We start from the raw sequence: 23,884 nt of genomic DNA, 5'->3' as shown, positions 1-23,884 counted from the left end.
CTTAAAAGAGCTTAAAATGAAACACTACTTGAGATTTCATATAAATGGACAATGCTTGTGACTGTTTGAAATGTAATGCAGCTTTAACAGTGTAACATTATTTAAGGGGTTTTTGTTGTAAGAATTATTTTGCACAGACAAAAAGAGCAACATCTGTAAACATTTTACCTGATACATGAAGTGGCTGTGGTTAAGCTAAACAAAAGAATTTTTTTCACTTGTTCCTCAATTCAGTTTCACAGTGTTTTTGTATAACGGTAAGATATTGTATGTAACTAACATTAAAAAATAAGAACTTATTCAGCACTAAACATGTACACCTACAGTTTTCGAGTGATACTTTACTTTAAAAGTTGCAGGTTCATAAACATAAGTTAATTTTTTTTTAAGTAAAGCATAAAAAAAAACTAAAATCTAGAAAATTATGAATTTGGTAGCTAGAAGTATTGTATAGCACAAACTGAAACCCTGTGTTGAACTTTCTACAGCCATTCACATGGGGGGGGGGGGGGGGGGGGGTGTTAAAGCTAGTCTAAGTAAATTACTTATTAATGTTCTGCAGTAGCATTAAATTATAGTTGAATCTATTGAATAAAATTCCTTTCTTCTTAGTGACACCTGACATCTCATCAAGATGTAAATGAAATTAGAGGCAAAAACAACTGTATGTTACATGTACATTTGTTTATAAATTGATATTAAGAATTTCCTATTAAGAAACAGCTGTGACCAGTAAAGACAGGACATTTACAAAGCTCTACAACAGAACAATATAAGAAATATAGTTTTAAAATGACAAAGGGTTTCATGTGAATCTAAAAAAATTAGTGCATTAATTAGGAAGGGAGAAATTTGAGAATACACAATATTTATGCATCCAGTATTATTATGGATCATTCCAATCAGTGTGAACATTCACTGAATCAGAATTTGCTAAACATCCACATTCATATAAGATTTATAGAAAACGATTATCATGAACCAAAATGTCTTACTCTAAGAAAACAATCTCAATTTTAATAAAAAATTTACAGTGAAACTAATCTGAAACACAAATGCTAGCTGCGTTGATGATATTTATCCATAAAAATTGCACTTTAATGAGTTTGACTAATATAATGCATTTAACAGCAACATGAAATAAATGTTAACACTCTTAATGTTACAACGCATTTACAAATTCAATGTTGTGATCTATGGGAAAGAAACATGACATCACTAACATTAAATACATTTATTAATACTACAATTTAGCTATCAATAAAATAATTCTAAACTTCTTTTTGTCCGTCCAAACACTAACGTATTTGTTTGTAAAACGCTGGAACATCATTTAAAAATCATACAATCATAAAAATATAAAACATTAACATTTTCTTTACTTATTGAAATAAATCTTACTAAGTAATTAAATTTATTTAAATGTAAATGTGTTCTATGAATTTAACTGAATTTTCCACAATTAGTATGTACAGTACTAAGAATATACTGTGATTCTTTCAGCATCAAAAAATTTAAAGCAAAATATTTTACATACTTACAGCAACCAAGTTATCCTAAACAAAGTAAACCGTTAGCCTTAGCTTTATACCTGTCTATATTAATTCTTCAGCAGTTATAGACTGACAAAAACTGATTAACATTTTTATAAGCAGATTTTCCAAAAGATAATAAACTGGTTACTGGTTGAATAAACCCCCAAAATAATTTTAAAAACTAATTTTTTTATTTCACCCTGTCCCCAATAATAGTTACTGTTAAAATGCATAGTTGTTTTTGTCACTATGTGTCAAATTAAAAGGATCATAAACTACAAGTATTTTTAAGTTTTAGTTTGCATGATATGGTTAGCATGTTGATGTACATTTTACCCGTAATTATTTCATGCTTGAAAGGGAATAGAGTGATAACTGATAATTTCTTTAAGTGTAGAAATATTACAGGTTTCAAACGCGAATGATTAAAAGACATCAACCTACACACTAAATATAGCAATAAAGAACTAATTTTTATAGCTTTTATTTTAGTGAAGCACAAAAAATAAGTTCACAATGCACAAAGTTATTTCCCAATATTTTATGAACTGATTCAAACTTTTTAATTTCCTGGCAACTTTCAATTACAGATTTTTCTTGAAAAAAAAATTGGTTTCTAATATTAATAACAAAAAGACTAAATAATGCAAATATAAAATTAATCCACTCCTTCCCACGGAGCAACAACATTGGTTTTGCTGGGAACAGCAATAGCTAAACAAGAAGGGGCATCATTCTTACTGGAATCAGCAGCTATTACAGCAGAATATTTAGGAACTTCCAGCTGCTTACTCTTCCGTGGACTTCCTTGAGGTGACCGTAAGCTGTGACGTGCCACCAAGTTAGGTGAAGTATCACTGAAACAATTGTTATCAATAATATAAAGATTAACTTAATAAAATAAGAGTACTTTTGAGTTCCGAAAAAAAGAGATATGCTGTGTAAGCCTATGACCAAGTAATAATAAAATCATTAATATTTAATTTTTAAAATTCATAAATGAATACTTATTAATTCATGACAACCAAAACATAATATTTTTCTTATCTGTTTAGTAAAAAAATAAAAGATTTAATAAGAAGAGGAACTATAATCACATCTAATTATAAAAATTCATAAATCTTTAGTTTCTTTTATCATAAGCAGATGAGTATAATATAAGTTTCAAACATTAAAAAAGTTTAACAATAAATAAGTAATAAATATATGTGAAAAAAATGAAAGTATTAAATGCATGCTAAAAAAATTCATTTTGTTTTGAGTAACATCACATAAAATTTATAGTTAACGGACCTCTCATTTTTTCAATCATTTCTAAATGCTATAAACCACAGCAAAAATTATTTATTTCAACACTAATGATTATGAAAACAAATGTTTTAAAATGTTACAATATGGAGTTTGTAACAGATTTTGTCATTTAAATAAAATAAAAATATCCAAAACTTTTAATCTATGAAGAATGGTGAGCATGCCATTTGACAACTTAAAGCTTCAAGTGCATGCACAATCTAACAAATAACATTTACTGTATTATATATTGCCCCATGTAGTTTTAGAGATGAATTTTAATATCTTTAGTTTGATTAAGATGATACGACATTGTTTTAGACCACTGTAATATATTTTCTTTTACAGTGAAAACAATCAATTTCTTTGCATTAATCTTGGATTCTTATTAATGATTTAATTTATAATGCTAAATATATATCATAATCAAAATATATAATATTTCTAAGATTTTATTTGCAACATAGAAGTTTTCAAGCAAATTACTCATAACCATAATCACTTATAAGATAAAAATCTTACCACCTTGCTAGACTGCTGTCTGATGAGTTTGCATCTCGTCTGAAAACAATTATGGGTATGCATCACTGCAAACTTAACATGCTCAAACAAATCTTTAAGATATTGGTAACAAACAAAAAAGCATTCTTTAATAACAAATCGAAAAAACTAAGAAAAGCTGGTTATATAATTAAATATTGGCCTTGAATTCTTATAGACTTTTCAAAGCAATGTACTGTTGAAAATAGAAATCATATTTACTTACTATTCAAAAACTGGCCATCTTTACTATCTAATTGTCTATGCAAGAGATAAATACAGTATTGACATCCAGTAAGGTATTAAAAATCTACTATCAATATTTACCATGCAAGACTTATGAGAAAAAAATTGGAGCCAAAACATTTAACTTTACCAGTTTTTTATATTGCATTTAGATTTAATATTTAAAGGCCTAATTCTTTTTTTTTTAAATGTAGCTCCCATTGAATAATGACAACCAATAAGGACCCTTCTTTATTTAAGTGTATATTGATGTTTATATATAAAAGATTCTAAGCTAGATTTCAATAAATAAATACAGTACTAAAAATGCAAGGCAAATATGTTTTCTATTTTAAAAAATGAAATGTAAATGTTAAAAAATAATGTAAGGAAGATGCTACTTTATAAAACAAAACAAAAATAAATAAAAAAAGACATAACTTTAAACAACCATGGCTCAAAACTCATGCCACGACATTAATTTGTTATTAAAATAATGAAAATGCCTACCTAAAGGATAAAAACAAATTGTTCCAGCATTCATTTTTTTTTTTTTTACTAAAGAGCATAATGTAAAAATAAAATGGAACTATACCTTAGCATGACTGAAGATTTGTCATCTAATTCCCGAAGATTTCCTGTACTGTAGGAATGGTGTGCAACTCCTGCATTTTCCATGTCAGCATCATTGCCTGCACTGCCACGGCGTTTAGGTTTAGGACTTGGGGTCAATGTATTTTTTTTACGAGAGCCAAAACTGAAAAATCTTGTAGAAAAATATATGCTGGTTATAAGTTAGAATCTTATTTCCATCTTGTTAAGCTATTTCAAGCAATTAATACTTGATCAAAGATATCCCCATAAATCAATAAAGAAGTTAAATATAATAGAATGGTTAAAGTTTCTATCTAAAGTTTTGTTTACAAGTAAAGAACCTACTTTTTCTTCCCACCAGGTTGTGCCGCAATATTTAAAAGTGCTTTGTACTGCTCTGATCGAAGAAATCGCTGATAGGTATCCTTCTTCATCAAAGAAAATATTTGTTCTTGGGCACTATCAAAGGTGTATCTATCAAAAAAAAATAATTAATGTAACTGCTACTGTACTTAACTTTAAGGCCTCTCTGACATCTCTGAAAGATGTGGATGATTGTGGGATCTAGTTTGAGCTAAAGCCTTGGCAAACTATACAGACACTTATAAACAAAACTTCATGTCAAACAAAAAGTAATTAAAAAGTAAAGTCAAGTACCTGTTAGGTTTCGATAATTTCATATTCCTTTGAACCTCCTCGCTGCATCTGCTGTCTATATTGATTTCATGAGGGGCTCCATCTGTTAAAAATTCTCTGTAATGTATAAATACAGTGCTTTAACACAATGTTATAATAAAAATGTCTAAATAATCAACTTTTTTAACCAATATATTTATGTAAATTTTAATTAAAAACAAAGAAAATAATAATTATCTGAACACTGAAATCAACTAACTCTGCAATTTTCTGTATACGATTTTCTACTTCAGACTGCCGGCAGAACTTTAAGGCCTCACAAGCGCTCCAAAAGCTAAAGTTCTCATGGCTGTATTCTTTAATAAGAAAATTCTCAAACTCGTATCTCCCACGTGGATCTGTTATCAGTGCTTGCAAGCTGTAAGACCACTTCTTTATTCTTTGCTCTGTTGGAACTTCTGTGCTGTTAAAATAGAAATAGCTAACTCGATCAAGCAGATTCATCACTAACATTAATGTTAACATATTTATTAAAACTATTTAAAGCTAATTTTAAAATTATAGAGGCCTACTTGTTATCGCTAATCTCAAAGAAAGCTGTATCATCTGATATCCATGGATTAGATGGTATTGGAGCTGTTAACATAGGGTCAAGATCAAAGTACTGTTCCGCAAAATGTTCTAAACTGAAATTAAAATCAGCCAATGCTATTTCTGATTTTGTAAAATGCATTAAAGTTAAGTGAATTTAAAACAAAATATAATTTGAGCTTTACTTGTAAAATAGTTTGGTAGCATTACATTTTAAATAATCTTCTTCATTAAACACAATGGGATAAGGTCCCAAAAAACAAATACGCATTTTAAAAATATATATAATTAGAATAGATAAGAATAACCTGGTTTCAAGTGAATAAGTATATGGATAAATTTACATTAAAATGTATGAGTTTCTTCACTGATTGAGACCTAGTGACAGACAAAAAAGATTTGACATTTGGATACTCACTTTTCAATTGCTTTGGAAGTCTTTACTCTACATATATTTATGGATCTCAACAAATATTTTATCTGTAAAATAAACAAAAGTCAAAATGAAATACATAGTGAACTTGAGTGCAAATAAAGAGATGTTCAATAATAAATGAATTGTATATCCCAAACTTCAAAAGTAGTAGATTTTTATAAAAAAATAAAATAAAATAAATAAATAAAAATAACTCACTTCCTTTTGAAGTAGGTCTTTGTTTTTCTTCCGCCTAGCGGCCATCTGACTAGGTTGAAAATTACGTTTTGGACCTTCATCTAAAGTCTTGATGCACCCAGGCTTTGATTATAGAATTCAGGACAATTTAAAGGAATCAGATTGTGGAAAAAAATATTTATGGCTAATTGTAATTCAACTGAACTTGAATCCTTATCTTTTTCTTGTTTTACGAAAATATGACTGACTAAACATGGCACCAGGAGTGTATACTTTATATATATATATATATATATATATATATATATATATATATATATATATATATATATATATATATATATATTCCAAAATGTTTCATTAAAATACAAGCAATGATGAACTAAAATTATAAAATGCCATTAATTTATATACTAGGTAGGCCTACAATGTCACACAGCCACACTTACCGGTGGTCTGTGAATTCTCCAAAAAGCACGTTCTTGGCTATCCATTATGGACTTATCTGTTCTTTTTCTTTCTTTAGCAATTCTTAAAAATAATTTATATGGTTCTTTTATACATAAAAATTGATTTTAAACTGAATGAAAACTTTTTAAAATTATTATTATATAAATCAACTATTTTATAATTATGTAAATCAAAAATTTAAGACAGTGCTAAACTAAACAAATTTATTATAAAATAGTAACATTTTTGCTAAAAAAAATCTCAACCTTTATAGACCCAACCCACATTATAATCTCTATTTTCTCAGTAGATGTCTTTATAATTTTACAATACTTTGCCTCCCGCCAAGAGATTAGTTTGTCATGTACACAAAAATCATAGATTCTAAAAATGGTATGTAATTTTGAATACAAATGTAGAAAATTTTATGCGGTAAATGTGCTAAAAATCTGAACACTTTTACTATTTAAAAAACAAATGAAGGGTTAAGGGGTCATCCATAAAAGACGTCTTGCTTTTTTTGACGATTTTTACCTCCCCCCTGTCACACATCGCCACAAAAACCCAGACCCAGTTTTTTTTGTGTGAATTCAAAATTAGATCTAGTATCATACACATTTTTCTTAAATTATACCTCCAACTAAAGAAAACGAAAATATACAATTCTTGTTACAAAAAGATATTATTTATAAACATTTATTTTATAAGGAATGATCCTTAGATTTTTTTTTATATTTTAAAAGTAGTAAAGAAAAATATTGTTAAAGCTTTCTTACTTTACTTGGTCTTGAGCTTGAGTGACAATAAAATTCCATTTATCACACAACATTGTTTGCAATTTGGTCAAACTTGCCTTAAAAAAAAAGGTTAGTTTTACTTGATATATTTGTAAACACTTATCTTATTCATTTATAATATTATTTTTATATAACAGTGAGGATTGGTATGGCCTTTTCAGTGCAATCGTGCAATAGAAATGTATTTTATTTTTTGTTTTTTAATACTTAAATTTTAAAATAGATGTGAACGCAAACAATGTGTGTATAATAGAGCAGAAAATTAGTACTTTATCAAGGAAACATTGATTAATTTTTTTTTAATAATTAAACATTTAAGTCAGATTTTACATCACGCTAAATTGTCACTGAGTTGTGACCTACATAGTTTGAAAAAAATCAGCCCAGTAAAAGGTATCTTTTTTGAGCAGTTGGAAATAGGGTAAAGTACTACTTCTAGTCATGGGAAATCACTCAATATGTTAAAGATTCAAGGGAGTAAGATCTTATTCATCCTAACTGAAATGGTACTTATGTTATTTGTATTTTAAAAACTGGAAATTGAGTAACGTACCACTTCCGGATATCAGAGGGTCACTTCAAATTTGAGAGTAATTAAAAAATAACATCCTACACTTAAATGAAATTTTTTCTACCTAACGAAACACAAAGTGTAGTAAGTACCACTTGCAGTTTCCAGAAATCACTCAAAGTCGATAGAAAACTACAAATCTGATATAATACTCAGGTAAGAAATTTAGTCAGTACTCAAATTATCCTGTTTATATATACATAGACAGGCAAAATTTAAAAGTTAAGATTTTTCAGAGTAAAAAAATGTCTAAATATCTGTTGATTATTCAGCATGATTACAATACTTTCTCTATACTCTGTAAACAAGAAAGTGAAAGCATTGAAACTAATAATTTGTTAAAAGATTTCCTAGTAGAATTTATGGTGCTTAGTGACACTTGCACTACACAAAATCTAATGTAAAAAAATGTATCAAGTACCTGTTCATAATCCTCTAGCCCATGCTTTTGCTTATTACGCATAGAACGTTTAACTAGGTGGATTGCTGTAAAAAAAATTAAACAATCATCTTTTTGCAAATTTTGGTTTAAATATGTCCACCCACTTTTAAGTGAATCATGAAATTCAATCCCCGAATTTTATTAATCCTGAAACCATAATAGGAAATTTTTAAAATCCTAAAACAATTTTGATCAAAGAAATTGTTAAAATCAACATGATCTTTTAATACTAGTAAGATTGTTCATAGAAAGGTATTTAATTATATGTAATGCCTACACTGAGTTTAATAAATGTGTAGTCAGACATGTGTATACCCATTCAAACAAACAATCAAAACTAAAATAGTTAATATTTTGCAAAGATGAGAAGTTTTTTATAAAAAAAAAACCTTCCTTCAAAGCGTTGCTTATTTAATTACAGTGTGCGCTGCCACTGTATTACTCGGTACTGTATTTAATTACTTAAATAGTTATAGTTCTTTGTTGCAAAATTTCAGAAGTGAGCTATTTTACTTTTACAAAAAAAAAACAAGTTCAGAAACAACCATCCTTATATTTTAATACTTATGTTTGTATTTGTAGTTGACCTTTTGCATATTTCAGATTGTTGGTGACATTTTCCATTGAATTTTCGCAGCAAATTCTGAGTATTTTTTCGTTGTAGTCTTATTTATAAATCTTGATCACCTTGCAAGGTTAGGTGATTTAACTAAGAAATACTACTTACCATAAGCAACATTATCAGGCTCTGCATTTTGGGAAGGCCAGTAGTATGGTTTCTGTAAATACAAAAAAAAAAAACATTATACGCTCAATAGATTGAAAATGAATACCTAATGTTTCAGAACTTATTAATTTCAAAGACCTGATTTATTACATCACATTTAATACAATACAATATAATTTGGATATTTGTACTTGAAATCGATAGAGTGATGCATCTTCTTTAACAGTCAAATTTTTCTGATCAGTAACTGGAAAAATATATCCATAATGGCAAAGAAGCATTGCCATTTTAACAGCTTCCATGTGATCCTCTTCAGAAATCTTTAATCGTGAAGCCAACCATTGTATTAAATCACTGCCTGTAACATTTAACAGAACATGTTAACCACACAACAATTAAAGAGTCCTGCTCTACCATGCCCCCCCTCTACCTTGTCCCTCTTCCACCATGTCCTTCATCTACCATGCCCCCTTTCTACCTTGTCTCCCCCCCACCTCAATCATGTCTCCCCATCTATTATGTCCCTCCCTTCTACCACATTCCTCCTTGTACAATGCCCTGCTCTGCAATGCAGTTTTACATGCCCAGTTTTACATGCCCAGTTTTACATGCCCTGCTCTACAGTGCCCTGCTATACAATGCCCTGTTCTACAATGCCCCTCACTTTTTAAAATTCAGGAATTGGCAATGAATAAATAGTATTACTTACCACTGAACACTGATGGGATGAAAGTAAGGAATGTTTTTTGACTACGGACAGGTACACCTGACTTCAACTGCTGCATCTCTTGGACAAGTTTTTCCATCTAAAACAAACAAAATATTGAACTTCATTTTCTTATATTAGTTTCTAGGTGGCCAGTTGTTGCTTTATTAAAAACGAATTGAGGATAATTAAAAGTTAAAATCAATAAAACTTGTAAAAAAAATATTATAAATAATAATTAAACAAGCTTGAAAGGTATTTATGTTAAGCAAATTTAACTTAAGTTTGAAAAAAAAAGGTTTTATAAAGTAATTGAAAAATGTAATTTACAGAAGCTTATTTGAAGGCCTGCAATATTTTATTGTTTATTAGAGTTCTCAAATAAAACTGTCGATCACAATTTTTTTTATTACATTTTACAATAAGTACTATTTTCATAATAAAACATAATTGCTTTGACTTCACATATTTTGGATCACATATGGAAAAACTACATTGACTTAAAACCGGAGAAATGTGATGCTGTATAAAGACGAATAAAAGATGTGGGATCGTTTTTAAATGGTAAATAATACTGCGCAAGTTCCGCCTTCAATATCAAAGGCTAGTCACCCCCGCTCCGCGCACTTCCAAAACGACTGCGTCAAGGTCTATTTCTGTTAAAAGCCTTTGATTAACAAAACTGTCTCACTCTTTAAAATAAATTTACTGTTCACAAAAATCATTACCCCCCTCTCCCCGTTGTGCGTGACGTCATCTACGAACGATCCCGAAAGCTAGTCAGCATACATCAATTCAAACTTATTTTTATAAGTTTTAACTAAAAGTTTTACTAAAATTACAATAATTACAACTAGATCTAGTTTTGATTAATCTTTAGAAAATATGTTCATTGTTTTACCACTTCATTATTGACTTAACAATGGAGAAAAGTGATGCTGTATACCGACGATTTAAAGATGTGGGATCGTTTTTAAATAATAAATAATACTGCGCAAGTCAATTTTAGCTCATTATGACCCACCCCCAACCCTCCCGCCTTCAATATCAAAGGCGAATCACCCCCGCACCGCGCACTTCCAAAACGTCTGCGTTAAGTTCTACTCATTTCTTTTAAAAGCCTTTGATTAACAAAACTGTTTCACTCTTTAAAATAAATTTACTGTTCACAAAAATCATTACCCCCTAACCCTCTCCATTATGCGTGACGTCATCTACTACCAGTTTTTATTCATCTTTAGAAAATATGTTCATTTATTTACAAATAGTCACATGGGACGGTCAGCTGACCACTGAGGCGTGGGCCAGTAGTAAGATTAGCGGCTGTTGATAGGTAGCGGTTAACAGACGATCGTAATATGTAGAGCTAAGGAACAGAAAGTTAGTCTTAGTGTTAGGATTGGTCATGTGAGTGCGTAGTGAATAGTAGTACAGTGAACAGCTAGATAGACGTAGTAATAGCAGTAGTAAAAAGTATACAGTAAAGAATAGATTAGTTAGGTTAGGTAGGAAGATGATTATAACTTTGAATAAAGAACATTGTATTTTGAACTTGAACGTGTGTTGTATATCTCTGTCATCTCAATTCATCGACCCCACTCTCACATCTGAGTGGTTGATATTTATCCCCTCTCACAACTGGTGTGACAAGAAGATCTAACGATCTAATCGTACTCTCACACGTGTTAGCTCTTTGATTTTATGATGTGATAATATGTTCAGTTTCTTCTAGCTTAGGAAACGCAGACCGTAGACCGTAGGCCCTACTCACAAACTATCGCGAAGACCATTTAGGACGTTAATACTTGTAAATAGTTCAACGCAAAAATGAGGGCATTTTGCCTTCAATTCTATTAGAATCCGTGTTTCGGGATATTTAAAATCGATAAGGTTTACCAACCGAAAATGCAGTCAAACAATCGCACAGAATACCTCGCGAAATGAAAAGTAGGCTGCATACTAATTCTAGACTATACTAAGTTTTCAAGAAATAATATTAATAATGGCATTTGACTGTGAGATAACCCTGTTTATAAAACAAAGCAAAGGAGATGCGTCAAAGTAAAAAAAAAAACAACTAATACAATGGAAGGTTATATCCCCCCCCCCCTGTCGAGTTACTCCAGATTGTGAAGAGAGTTCCTTCCAGGCACACCCCCCCCCCCCAACGAAATGAAGTTTGCATAGAAAACATACTTTAAGTAATGCCCCCCCCCCCCCGGAACTTATTTCAACGACTTTTTGCACATTTTTTTTTTACTTGAGCAAACTGCTTGCGTAGAACGCATGAATATAATTTAGAAAAACGTACCCAAGAAGTTGGGAACCATTGAGCATAGCAATGAACACGATTTTCTAAGAGTTTGGCGGCGTATTGTGAAAGACGCTAAATATTGCTTTCTATTAATGGTTGTTGCAAAACAAACTAGTTATTTAAAGCAAGAAGGTTACATTGAGCTAGGTTTATAAATGTATGAATTTTTTTCTTAGTAAGGAAGGTTGCGAAATAAAACCATCTGCAAGTATCGAGCGGCGAAAATCAAACAAGATGTTAGTTAGCTGTGTGTACATACCTAATGTGTACCAAATGCGTATATATACTCAGACAAGTCTACTCTATAACATCATTACTGAATTAGTACAAAAGCATAAAACAAAGAAAAATCACTTTTTTGTTTGATTATATATATATATATATATATATATATATATATATATATATATATATATATATATATATATATATATATATATATATATATACACACTAGCTGTCCCGGCCAGGCCCTGCCTCTGTGAAAAACCTATCTGTAAGGGGCCATGACGTGTGTTTAGTAATCAGCATATACCCGGCATTGCCCACCCTAACAACAACCAACCAAAACAAATACACAAAAAAAAAACCGCAAACACAAATACAAAAACACAAAGAAAGCACAACGAAAAAGCAAACGAAAACAAACCAAATTCAAACCCAACCACAAACGTAACCCCAACCCAAACACATAGAAAACACAAACGCGAACATAAACGTTAAGTGCTCGCAGTCTATCCCGGGGCGTCAAATCGCACCATGCTGGGGCGCCGCCCGCGCGAAATTGATTTTTTTTTTAGCTGAAACATCCCCAGAAGTATTCTCAACAACTTCTCAAAGTTTCATGGCGATCAGATGAAAGGTGTATTAATACATAAAAGACAAAAATAAAATCTGACGAAATATATTAGAAGGGTTCCATCAAGGCTTTACCAGTCCTATATTCTTAGTCTTAGACGCGTGACCCTGTTTTCTAAAACTGAGTTATTTAAATGTAAACAATGCCTGCGCTTGGACCATATTTATCGGGGCACGGGTTCCTACATTACTTCCCAAAAAAGACCAGGGCGCCAAAATCGCACCTGCCGGTTTTTTATCTTGTGAGCGCCATGGTGCATAATTTCGTTTTAAAAACAGTGCGATAGACTATGGATAAGAAAGGTCTTTAACTAAATCGATTCCGAGCGTCCTCAGACGCCCCGACGGGATGCTATTTGGCGCCACGGGCCTTCCCGTGTTAGCTATGGCGCCTACGTTCGTTTAAGTGAGTGCATAAGACTATGAATAAGTTGGGGTACTATAGTCGTTTACTAAGTTGAATCAGGCGGTTCCGCCGGCGCCCCAGCATGGTGCGATTAAGTGCCACGGGCTAGACTGTGAGCACTTTGTGTTTATGTTTGTGTTTATTTGCATTCTTTTGAGTTATTGTTTGCGTTTGCGTTTCTATTCGTATTCGTGTTGGTTTATTTTGTTTGTGTTTTCTTTATGTTTGGGTTTGCGTTTTGTGTTTTCTTTGTGTTTGGGTTTGCTGAGTTTTCGTTTGTGTTATGTTGGCATTTTTTCTTTCTTTTTTTTGTGCTATGGTTTTGGTTATTTGTGGTTAGAGTTAAGTCAAAAAGTAATATATTCTTAAACCCGGGCAATGTCGCGTATATGCCGCTTAATAAACACACGTCTAAAATACATTTTTGGTAACGCTTGATGAAATCCTCTTAAAATATTGTGTCAGTCTCCTTTAAGAAAGTCGTCTAGCAACCCTCATTACAACATACATATATCAACTAAATTTAGAAATTAACTTCCTCCTATTCTAATGATACACACTCAAAATGAATGTCCACTAATCTTGATATAATTTACAAGGCTACCCGTAACAAAGCAAGAGCCGTCAATGTTTGCAAGTCAGCGTAGCTCTTTGTATTGTCCATTGTGAATAGAGAATTATTCCTTCAAAAACACAGTACTATTTGAAGCACTTCTTTCAATCAATTCAATTACTTATTCCGTCGCCATGGCATGCACTTGATTAATTAAATCGACTCACTATGGTACATAGGCTATTTATGTAATAACAATAACGGCGATGTAGTAGACGTTTGCTACACAAACAATCGCCATTCTTCATCAGTCATCTGAATGTATGGCGCCTTTTCTAGCTAGCTTTAGCGACTTTTTCAATCTTTAGTTTAGCAGACGACATGGTCGATGTTTGTGTTATGAAATACGGTTAACTACTCCCGCTGTAATGATTATTGGCTGTTTTTTTTTTCCTAATCAAAAGGTGTATGACAAAAAATGTGAACATTTTATAACACTATTTTAAATTTGCATGGGAGAGTTATAGAGTACCTAATCGTCCCTCTCCATTCAGATACGAATTCCGCAAATACCTCTGGACATTGTTTAAAGTAAATTAAAGCACGATTGCGTATGTTAAGGACAGTACCACTTGGGGGATGATTGAAAATCGTGATACTGAACCAGCGGTTTAGGGGTTGTCCTTAAATGTCATCACACTAGTAGGGGTCTGTAATTTTGTGACGGTGTGTGATGAGAGGAAAGGGGTGTGTGTGTGTGTGGGGGGGGGGGGGGGGTCAGATGGTGTGACGTCATACTTTTTCATTATAAAAAAGCAATGTTAGGAAACGAATTTTAGCCGTTGTTTCGCGTTTTAATAAATTATAATGGAAATTGATTAAAATTAAAATACTCTATGTTGACACAGTTCACACAAGATTTAGGAAAAATATCGTATTTTAAGAAAAATTCAAATGCATTTTTAGGGGGTGGGGGTTGTAGGTTGAGGTGTGACGTCATTTTAGTTGGGGTCTGGCTTTTTGTGACGATGTGTGACGGAGGGGAGGGGGGAGGTAAAAATCGTCCAAAAAAAGCGTGACGTCATTTATGGATGACCCCTTATCACAAACATTGAAAACATACTAGTAAGTTCTAGTATTACTACTTAAAACTTAAATTACCATAGGCCTACTTGTGAAAGCTGAATAAACATGTGTCTGTAAAGTGAACAAATTATTTTACTTCGTACATAACCCTCTATATTTTCCTGACTACCACAGCAGTTCAATCAATGCCCCCACAAATAATTAAGCAGATCAAGCAGTCCGTGTTGGTCTAGTGTAGCCTTCAGTCTCTCCCCCCCCCCCCTCCACATACCATTCACAGAGAATGGTAATGAGACTTTTTTAAGTTTAAGAGCAATTATAAAAAGAAATATATTTTCAATTAATAAAATGTGATGCTTGTACCCATACAATCATACATAAGCTCAATGTGTGTAAATGTTGTTTTTTTTTAAATATGTATCAAGTTGAAGGTACAAGAAAAAACTTTCACATTAAAAAAAATTAAGAAAATGAGAAAATGCACTATTATGTAAAAACTTAATTTAGTTTGCTGTAGCCTTACTAAAGATATATGCTGGTATGACTAAAAAAAGCCTGGGCGCTCAATGGTGAAAATTTAAAATAGGTCTTATCTTATAAAATGTAAACCTATGAAAGGAATATATTCTCCATAAGAAAGGACCCAGACTTTTATTTTTAGTCATACAAGTATATTGCTTTAGTAAGGTACAACTAGACTTTTTTTTTTCCTTTTTAGTATATTTTCCACTTGTGATTTGTGAATATAATAAAGGCCTTTCATCTTAAATAAATGTTTTTATGTGAAAAGTATTATAATTATTTTCCACTTCTCTGTCATTTGTTTGAAATGAAGATCACCATACAAAGGCTACGACTAAACATATTAGCGCTAAAATCTGCCCAGTAGCTTGTGATTTCTAAACTAAAATTCAGTTAACTGTCCCCATATTTAGTTCATGGTCGACGATAGGGCACAAAAACAGCCAATTATGAAAACAGTCCACCTTGATGGTCCTCGAATTAAGAGATTGTTAGTATTTTATCTTGTCATCTCCCATTATTACTGAATAATAAAAGCCTTTAATTAGATTTAAACATCAGATATTGTCATCAAACATCTAACACTGTGCTGAATTTCAGCTCAATTTGACAATTGGGAAGTGGGTTAATTAATTAAACATTCCAAAATTTGCGGAGCCACAAACATACTTAGAAAATGTACTAAAAAGCCAAAAAAAAAAACATTCTAAAATTACAATTTTTATTTCACTATGGTTGTATTTCAGCCAAATAAAAGCCTGGGCCAGCTCTCATTCCAGCATTTCAGCCAGTGCTCATTTCATGTTTCAACCATGTTATGTAAAACTTTTGAAAGGTCACACACATGATGTATATCTTGGGTTAATGGCATACATATAAATGCAACTCTGTGTGTGTGTAATACATAAAATTTAGCTCGAATAGGCTTGAAAAGTCTAGCTAATCATACTAATTTTTTTTTAAATATGGCAAACAATAAAATTTTAGTTACAATTTTTTATTTTTTTAAAGCGTTTTGGGAACTAGCCATTACACTCATTTTCATTTTATGATTTTTTTCTTGTTGAACATACACAATTATTTTTAAATAACACCCTCCAACCCCCCCCCCCCACCCCCCCTTGAAGTCAACCGGAGTGGCCAGGGATTGTATTCCATGATCAACAGGGTATAGCCTAGTAGTTTATCTATATAGGCCTACATGTTTACATGTTTGAATATTTATTTGTTGTTTTTTTTTGTTTGTCCGTTTGGTTACAGGAGAGAATCTGCACTATGTGTAGAATTGTGAAATAGTATTTAGGGAGAGAACAATTTTCTTTTTTAAAAAGACTATTAATCACAAATTAATTTAAAGACGTTAATTAATTTATTGATTTATTCATTGGTAGATTAACCACATCTATATATATAATTCTCTTCTGGGAGCCGTTAGAAAACAAGCTGCAAACGCCTCCTTGCAGTCCCCTCTCTTTCTCTCTATCACTATCACTACCACCCCCACCCCACCCCCACATTGTCTGGTGAGCTGTGTTCACTCTAAATGTTTACAAATCGTAGAGCCGTAGAGCCGGGTTTCTATTAGGGGCAGATAATTTAGTTCGATTTTAAACTTACAGGAGGTAACTAAGAAATAACTAACAGGAGGCTGCTTTCACGGGAGGGGGGGGGGGGGGTGTAGGGTCGGGTTTAGGGGAAGGGGGGGGGGGGGGTTAGTGTTTTAAAGCAAATATTTTCAGTGGCAGCATTGGTACTGTCGAATTCACAAATTATGAATTACTGAAAAGTAGAAAATAAAACAACTAAATAGCGGCGTATGTTATGCCGCGGGCCGGCTTGTTAATTATAAAAGTTCAGAACAATGACTTTATAGTGACGTCAAATGATTTATTTACTTTTTACAACAATAATGGCGGCTTCCATACAAGATTTTGTTGCCCATCCACAGGTATAACACATTATTTAGCTAATTTTCTGTCGCTATAGCTTTAACGATATATCCGTTTGCTACTTTTATTACTTTCCAACACTAATATCAATTTTCAACAAAAAATCATTTTAAAATCAGAATAAATTTTTGAGTTTGTTTACTGAACTATTTTAGTCCTTAAATATTTTATATAACTCTTGGCTTTTTAGCTTCACAGATCATCTAATTCAAGAATACACGTGATTTATCTATCTAGGTTCTAGATCCAGAGTTACGGCAAAAACTCGACTTAACCAAACCAGTCGTAGAATCTAGATAACTCCATCTAGATCTAGATAATATTAATAATGAGTTTCCATACTAAACTATTTCAGACCATTATTTTATATAAATCTTTGTTTAGCTATGGAATTGGCTAATTTAAGATAAAATGTAATTTGAAAGATCTAGGGCCTATTCACGTAAATCAAATTTCTTAAGCAGACTCGAACTATTAATATACAGCACAAAAAAAACTTCATTGACGTCACGATCCTAGATAGCTAAGGTGTTAGTGTAATAGGCTTCCATGCGGGTGGCACGAGTTCTAGACACATCATGTCAACGTTAATATTTTTTTCAATTATTTTTTTTAGATGTGAATGATAAAGTTGCCTATTGGAACTTGGCGGGATACAGGGCAGGTGAAGTAGAGTTCACCTGTTTTTGTGTCCTCAGCATATGAAGGGATAATGTGGTCAGAGCCATGCTCGGCCAGAATCTGTTTTTTTAAATGATAAAAACATGTTGTCTGAGACTTGGTGGGACACTGAGCAGGCAGGTGAAGTAGAGTTGGGTAGGTCACCTGTGATGTCAGCATATGAAGGGATAGTGTGGTCAGACCCATGCTCAGCCGAAATTGGTGTTTTTAAAAGACAAAAAAACGTCTCTTTGAATGTTGGGTCTGGTTATTTTGTGATGATAAGTGACAGACGTGGTGTCATTTATGGATGACCCCCGAAACCCACAGTTATCTAACTAGATAACGGGTAGTTTAGTTAATATTTAATAAGATGGTAGTACGTAAAATCGCCTGTGACTAGTAACGTGAAAAACAGGTGACTCCTTAAATTTTAATAATTTTTTCACATCTTTAGGAGGATTTATGTTTTGAAATTTACAAAAATGTTTCAAAGTTTCATTTATGTACCTGTTTTTAAACACTTGAATTAAAACTTTTCAGTAATAAATGAAGACTAGCTATGTTTTCATCAGATGCAAACTTATAGCGGGAGATTCAGGGGAAGCCACTCTATTTTACAAATAGCTGTTGTTTAAATAGCAAATCTTGCTCGCAAACACTGTTGTTTAAAGGTAATTTCTGGCCTGTATTGATATATTAAACCATTGATTTTGGTTTATTATTCAGTTATCTATAATATTTTTCACAAATATATCACAATAAACTTCTATTAAAGCCTTGACAACAAAGTAACTTTTTAGTACATTACTAGCCACGGACGATTTTATGTAGGGGAGACTGCTCAAACTTTGACCGATTCGTTTTAGTCTGGTCTGTAGGTTCGTTTCTCTTTGTTATATCTTGTAAGCTAATCAACATAGCTGTTTCATTTTTTCACTATTAAAAACGTTATCCTTTGCTGATTGGTTCAGTATAAATAGTTAACCAACCACAACGGAGAATAGAAATTTTATATGCACAGCTACACACTGACCCCACTTCGTTCTGTTTGGTTTTAACTTCAACCGGGTTGCTCTAACTTCGACCAGCGTTTTGCTCTAAATTGTTTTATTCAATAGGCAAAGGGCTTAACATTCTAAATATATTAGTGCTTTATAATAAACAATATGCAGACCAAATGAGAGTACAAATGATATTTAATTAGTAGAAAATAGAGACGCAATAATGATAAATATATCAGCTGGAGATGGGACAGAAAGGGCGGGATGGGAACATAAATCATTAGGTCCTTCAATAATTATGGCATCTTGTGTTGTTTTCAGTTATATTTTATAATGAAAAAGAAATGCTCAGCTGATCAAATTATTTAATAAAACTATAGGGCCTAGGCTTAATAAAAATGATGGCAGTACATGCAAATTTATGTTTTAGGGTCAAGTTTTTCAGTCGGTCAAATTTAGAACAAGATCTATGCCAATTTTAAGTGGTTCTAACTTCAAAAGATTTGTTTTCAATATTATTTTTTATATTTTTTTATTTAAATTAAAAAAGTAAAAATACACACAAATAGGACAGCCTTTTTTATAAATGCCTTTCTAATTTTTTAAATTTTATGTTATGAATAAGTTGTAATTTGAGCATTGTCAAACAAGACACTCCTAAGACAGCATAGACTCAATTCATGATTTTCATGTGATAAAATTCACTGACGAGTTGTGCCTTATAATGGCTTATATTAATATTTGCCAATCAAAAGCGCAAAAACATTTAAAAAGTTAAAAATAGAAATGACCTTAAAAACGAAAATCACCCACTATTCAAACATGTTACTAAATATAGGCCCCTATAATTTTTTTTGTCCAATGGCAATTATGAAATTTCCCCTCCCTACCTAAAAAAGTTTTTTAAAAAAGCGATAAATTTAAATTACCTAGATATAGATAGATAACTACTAAAACTAGATTTTAAAAGTAGATACTAGATCTAGATAGGCCTATCTTTTATTAGGCCTATCTGAGATCTAGATATTCTAGATTTAAGATATTTATTTACTTAATAATTAATCTAAGTAGATCTAGCTACAGTAGCTAGATCTATTTATTTACTTTCTATTTTTATTACAAAACAAAAAAATATCACCTTCTCGTAGACAGCATGTCGGGGTTTTGTGTCACGGCATGTATCCATTGTCCTTGCTCCAAATACCATCCTCTTTCAACAAATTTAAGGTATATATTTTATCATTTTGCACTGATGCATTTTCGTTTTTATTACTTTAGCTTACAATTATTGTATATAGACTAGACTAGTCTAGATCTATGTATATTTATTTATATATAGACCTTAGTATATCTATATGCGGAAGCGATGTCTGCTGTAAGGATGTTAACCTTAAGGTCAATCTATTTAAATCACGTCAGGAAACGAGAATATATTTTGGATAATTGATTAATAATCTGTATTTATTAAATTTTATTAAATTTATGTGTAGGGGTTAAAAAAATACGTTAGTTATATGTAATGTGGTATATTAATATTATCCAAGTGTTATTTAGATATCCTACAGCAAGTGACTCCGAACCAAGTTTTTTCTTCGAAGCCAAAAGTTTGATTTTTTTTTTTTACTTTCTCGTATGGGTATGGGGTCATCCATAAATGACGTCACGCTTTTTTGACGATTTTTACCTCCCCCCCTCCCCTCCGTCACACGTCGTCACAAAAAGCCAGACCCCCCCTGAAAATGACGTCACACCTCAGCCTACAACCCCCCTCAAAATTGCAGTTGAATTTTTTTTAAAACATCGATATTTTTCCAAAATCTTGTCTGAAATCTGTCAAAATAGAGTATTTTAATCAATTCCTATTCCGCGTTTTAGAAATCGGTTTTAATAAATTGTAATAGGAATTGATCAAAATACTCTATGTTGACAGAGTTCTGACAAGATTTTTGAAAAATATCCATGCTTTTAGAAAAACTCATAAGCAATTTTGAGGGGGATTGTAGGTTGAGGTGTGAGATTTTAGGGGGGGGGTCTGGCTTTTTGTGATGACGTGTGACGGAGGGGAGGGGGGAGGTAAAAATCGTCAAAAAAAGCGTAACGTCATTTATGGATGACTTCTATGTTGAAGTATTGTAGTGAATGTAAAAGTAATCGTAAAAATTCTTAATCGATAGTTGATGTATCTCGACGTTTACACCTCCTGAGTCAGAAAAAATTAGGTTGCAATCGTGTCTGTGTGTTAGTCTCTGTGTCTGTGTGAACACGATAACTTGGGTACCGTCTCAATTAAGCAGTAGTATACGCCAAAGTTTTATATCCAATTTATTTTTCTATCATCTTTTTAACGATTACCAGTAACCGGAAATTGTAGTTACTTCAAGTATCTCTAAACTCGATAAGAGTACCATTTTCTTAATAACCGAGCAGTTTCTCACAAACTTCAAAGATGCACTATTCCACTAGAAATGACATCCCAACCTTAAGTGTTTTATTAGAATACTATCGTGCCGTCCTCGCGCGTTGCCGCGGGGCTAGAAGGAAGTCCGAAGATAGCACGGAGAAAATCGCACCCTACTGAGGTGTCGGCGGACGCACCTGTTTCGGTTTAGTGAACGACTATAATGCCCCATCCCCATTGTATCCATTGTCTATCGCACTCTTTAAAACAAAAGCTGGCGCTATTACAGAGGCGTAGCGACCCTTCCCGGCGCCCGGGGACAAACTTTCAATTTGGCGCCCCCCTCGGGAGCAAATTTTCAATTTGTACCCCCCCCCCCTCAAACTTTCGATTTGCACCCCCCTAAAACTATTTATAATTTGTTTTTCCAACACATTTTGGCGTCCCTTAAGTTCGGCGCCCTGGGACATATGTACCTCCCGCGCCCCCCCCCTCCCCCCTCGATACGCCTCTGTGCTATAGCGCTCACGGGGCGCCGAATTGTAGAGTACTAAAGGGTATTCATGGAAGGATTTGACTGTGGTTAAAGCAGTGAAGATAGAATAGGGATGATGACACTTTTCTTTGCGATTTTGACTTATCTACATTTTGGTGTAATACTGCACCTAACCAACCTCCCCCCTTCCGCATACACCACGCCCCCAACCTCACCCCTATACGGTGTCCAAGCGTCCTTCTCACGCGTCTTTTCTTTTGGATATCGTGGCTAGCAGACAAGACGTGTTTTCACTGTCGAGCTAAGTCAAAAAATGTGTTACTGTTTGTCTTTATTTGTCTAATCTGTAACCACACTGTTGTGTGCTGACGAAGACCTTGGGTCGAAACGTCCATAGTACTTGTAACTGTCTTTAACTTGTGAGGTAACTAATACTATCTGTTTTATTACTAACTGGTGTAATACTGATATGCACTGTGCGATCATATCTATTTAACAAAAACAACGAATGATTAATTTAATAGCCCTATTGAATATCCCAGTTGAAATGTAAGTTTTATTATTTATTTTTGTCTTTTGGTTTGTATTTGAATTTCAAGAGATATGTTATTAAATCTGGAGAATGTCTTAATTGTGTTATTTTCGTTGCAGCGTCAAGTGGGGTCAGTCTACTTTTAAACATGTAAACCATTGTGACGTCAAATAAATGTATTGTTAACAAGTTTTACGAAGTTCGGTGTTAATGTTGTTTAATTGTGTAATTTGTTCCCCCAGGTTTGGTAAACCTCCTTGTCCCAACAAAGATGCCCAGATGAAGTGAACAAAAACAACATCACATCGATTCTCTTCCTCTCACATATAGAAGAATCATTAGAGATGTTGCACCCATTCTTTGAGAGGGTACGGGCGGAAGAATAAACACAAACGGTAACAGAACGGTAAGTGTAACAAAGATAAACTACTGGGGAATCCCACTCATCTCAGTGTCAGGGAAAGTTTTTAATAGATGCCTTTTAAATCTGATGATGAATGTCCTTGATCCAAGGTTAAGATACGAATAAGCAGGATTCCGACAGAATATATCCTGCACGGACCAGAACACTGCGCACACTAGAGTGGAACTCACCTCTGTAAATTAATTTCATCGATTATGAAAAAAAAATCCTTTACCTGTGTAGATCGAGATACACCTGGACGCTCTTTCTCCAAAGAAAATACTAAACCTCATTTAGAACACACGCGAGGGCACCTTCTACAGATTTGTTCATGGAAGGCAACTTACAAATGGTTTTCAGCGGAGTCCGTCACTGGTGCGCAGAGGCGTAGCTGGGGGGGGGGGATACGGACCGCACCGGGTGACACCATGTCGGGGGTGACACCAAGGCAAAAATAGCAAAATATTTACAGAATGATAATCCCACTTAATTAAGTGATAATTAGAGTGAGTTAAATAGTCTTTAAAGAGCAAAGTTGACAAATCCTAACAAGGGTGGAGGGGGGGGGGTGACACCATGACGTAAACCTGCTAATGATAGAGAAAACACGCTATATGGCTATATCAGGCTGTATTTATAACAGGCTATAGATTCAAAAAAATCGTTAGTATTATCCAGATGCCGTATTTTCGTGTATAAACAATTGTTTGTGAAAAAGTAAATAAAGAGTTCGTCATTTTGGTATGGAAAATAACGTTTTAAAAAAAAAATTTAATAATTTTTTTTACTATTTTAATGAAAAATCAAAACTCGTTTAAATAAATATTTCGTGATAAATTAAGTTATGTATTGTACCGAAATTGTAAAAATTAATTGCGAAAGTGTATTTAACATAATATTTGATTTATATTATTAAGGAAGCCTTTGCAGTTCTAATAACTTTGGGAGTAGTTTGTTCGCGAATACTCCACCTATGTTTGTATGAT

General features: G+C 32.7%; 1 protein-coding gene across 2 annotated transcripts; it reads right to left on the bottom strand.

Annotated features, from left to right (window-relative positions):
• Positions 1–510: 510 nt before the first annotated feature.
• LOC131950839 (regulator of G-protein signaling 7) lies at positions 511–20,470 on the bottom strand. 2 transcript variants are annotated; one of them, XM_059313068.1, is made up of 17 exons: positions 20,208–20,470; positions 9,721–9,817; positions 9,203–9,369; positions 9,012–9,063; positions 8,264–8,328; positions 7,251–7,327; positions 6,474–6,555; positions 6,046–6,147; positions 5,830–5,891; positions 5,393–5,506; positions 5,080–5,283; positions 4,842–4,937; positions 4,530–4,658; positions 4,186–4,356; positions 3,592–3,626; positions 3,351–3,386; positions 2,261–2,392 (listed from the first exon to the last, which is right to left on the bottom strand). In XM_059313068.1, the coding sequence occupies exons 1-16, from the start codon at positions 20,274–20,276 to the stop codon at positions 3,355–3,357; spliced, it is 1,554 nt and encodes a 517-aa protein (XP_059169051.1). In that variant the 5' UTR covers positions 20,277–20,470; the 3' UTR covers positions 2,261–2,392; positions 3,351–3,354. The 2 variants fall into 2 exon arrangements, with proteins under 2 accessions (XP_059169050.1, XP_059169051.1); XM_059313067.1 differs by lacking the exon at positions 3,592–3,626 and having other exon boundaries at positions 511–2,392.
• Positions 20,471–23,884: the final 3,414 nt, after the last annotated feature.

The sequence above is a fragment of the Physella acuta genome, unplaced genomic scaffold (assembly GCF_028476545.2).
Source record: "Physella acuta isolate Inbredline_101_S28 unplaced genomic scaffold, ASM2847654v3 ptg000781l, whole genome shotgun sequence".
NCBI classification, from domain to species: Eukaryota; Metazoa; Mollusca; class Gastropoda; family Physidae; genus Physella; species Physella acuta.
Note: the sequence above shows the minus strand (reverse complement) of the source record. Positions and strands in the feature narration are given on the sequence as shown.